We start from the raw sequence: 1,672 nt of genomic DNA on the forward strand, positions 1-1,672 counted from the left end.
TTATTTTGGATGCGATTAATCATGATTAATCATTGCCCAGCACTAAAAAATTACAAAAGTAAGGCTACATAATTAAGGCCGTTCTCAGCGAGGAACACGCCGCTGGTGCCGGTGATTGCCTGAACCTCACAACTCGAAACAGGGGCTTATCTTTATAAACAAATCACAGTTTTGAGCTTTAAACAACTATATTCCACCACTTAAAACTACAATTCGTGACACAACAACAGTAGCATTTTGAAAATGATGCAGGTTTTCTTGCGTTAACTGAAACTGAAATTAAAAACCTCCGAACCTAAATGACATGTGTTCCTGTCCTAAACATCTGCATTCATCTGTTTCCTTTACAGCCCCATTATGCCGCACCTCCAGGATCTTTTGTAAGTTAAATGTTTGGCAGATAAATAATCAATATAAATCTCTAATAATAATTCTAGGTCACATAAATCATGAAAGACGTGGTGAGGACAATCTTGTGGTAATCAAGAGTGTTTCGATTTTAGTTTTTGAAGAGTTACTAGCACTTTTATTTCATCAGTGACATAATGCATTGCACTGACACGAAGCTTCAAAAGATATGTGGTAGGTCTCTGTTATTATTAGTGTCTGCTATTATCAGCATACTTTATTGTAGGAATACTATTTGATGTTTGGACATTACATTTTTACAATGCATTCTTAAAATATCTTGAATACAAATAATTTATGTATTATATTTAAAGTGGATTTGAATTAAAGTTTGACGAGGGACTAAACAGTTAGTGTGCTATACAATATTGCATTTCAGTATATTATAAATATCTTTAATTTCTTTGACCCACAATGAGACAATGCCGTACAAAAGCATAATCTATGGTGGAGTACAGCCTGGCAAAGTCATCATCATCCAAGGAGTCATCAGCCCACAAGCAAAAAGGTTTGACACAAAAAAGATCATAGATCTGTTTTAAAATGGTTTTACATGCTGTTGGGACATACACATTCTCCATATGATCCATGATATAAAGATATCATTTCCTCTACTTTCCGTTCTGCAACAGGATATGTTTTAAACTACGGTACATAACTGGAATTGCGTTGGAATACAGTCTTCGTTTTGATGAGAATGTGGTTGTATGCAACAGTTATGATGATGGGACATGGGGCAAGGAGGAACAATGTGGATGCATGCCGTTTAAAAGAGGGCAACCACTGCAGGTAGACGTTGTTAAAAAGGAAAATGTAGACATATGTGCAATAGATTTGGGGTGAAATATGTATTTTAGTGATTTCACATCCTTGTCTTCTTTGTGTGTTTCAGGTCACCATTTTCTGCACTCATCAAAATTTCGAGGTCTTTTCCAACGGTGAAAAAGTTCACACTTACAGCCATCGCTACAGTAATCTGGAGAACATTGATGTTTTAGACATTTGTGGAGACGTGCAGCTCAGCTTTGTGCAGCCCTGACAAAGACTTCATCCAGATCTATGAGAAATACATGTTCAAAACCTGCATCAGTCTATATAAACCTGTATGCCAAAGATGATTATTCAAATGCAAAGATGTTTTGCTTGCCTGCATATTAATCTGAGACCAGTGGGACTGTCCACAGCTGCATAAATAACTAAAAATGAATAAACACTGTTCTGCATGCATGTGTCCAACTTATGTGTGTTATCTGTGTAAATAATT

The 1,672-nt window shown here is 36.1% G+C and overlaps 1 protein-coding gene across 3 annotated transcripts; it reads left to right on the forward strand.

Annotated features, from left to right (window-relative positions):
* Positions 1 to 280: 280 nt before the first annotated feature.
* LOC107736505 (galectin-5-like) lies at positions 281 to 1,635 on the forward strand. 3 transcript variants are annotated; one of them, XM_016547898.1, is made up of 5 exons: positions 362 to 380; positions 504 to 582; positions 828 to 916; positions 1,041 to 1,197; positions 1,301 to 1,635. In XM_016547898.1, exons 3-5 carry the CDS (start codon positions 831 to 833, stop codon positions 1,445 to 1,447), a joined length of 390 nt encoding a protein of 129 aa, XP_016403384.1. In that variant the 5' UTR covers positions 362 to 380; positions 504 to 582; positions 828 to 830; the 3' UTR covers positions 1,448 to 1,635. The 3 variants fall into 3 exon arrangements, with proteins under 3 accessions (XP_016403381.1, XP_016403384.1, XP_016403383.1); XM_016547895.1 differs by lacking the exon at positions 504 to 582 and having other exon boundaries at positions 281 to 380; XM_016547897.1 differs by lacking the exons at positions 362 to 380; positions 504 to 582 and having other exon boundaries at positions 612 to 916.
* The last annotated feature ends 37 nt before the right edge of the window (positions 1,636 to 1,672 follow it).

This window comes from Sinocyclocheilus rhinocerous, unplaced genomic scaffold, assembly GCF_001515625.1.
Source record: "Sinocyclocheilus rhinocerous isolate Xijiao unplaced genomic scaffold, SAMN03320098_v1.1 C36748988, whole genome shotgun sequence".
NCBI lineage: Eukaryota > Metazoa > Chordata > Actinopteri > Cypriniformes > Cyprinidae > Sinocyclocheilus > Sinocyclocheilus rhinocerous.

Excerpts from the sequence above, each read along its gene's own strand:
- LOC107736505 (XM_016547895.1), top strand. The coding sequence starts at position 300 with ATGACATGTGTTCCTGTCCTAAACATCTGCATTCATCTGTTTCCTTTA. Across the intron at positions 917-1,040 it reads ATCAGCCCACAAGCAAAAAG|GATATGTTTTAAACTACGGT; the intron begins GTTTGACACAAA and ends GTTCTGCAACAG. Across the intron at positions 1,198-1,300 it reads AAAGAGGGCAACCACTGCAG|GTCACCATTTTCTGCACTCA; the intron begins GTAGACGTTGTT and ends TGTGTGTTTCAG.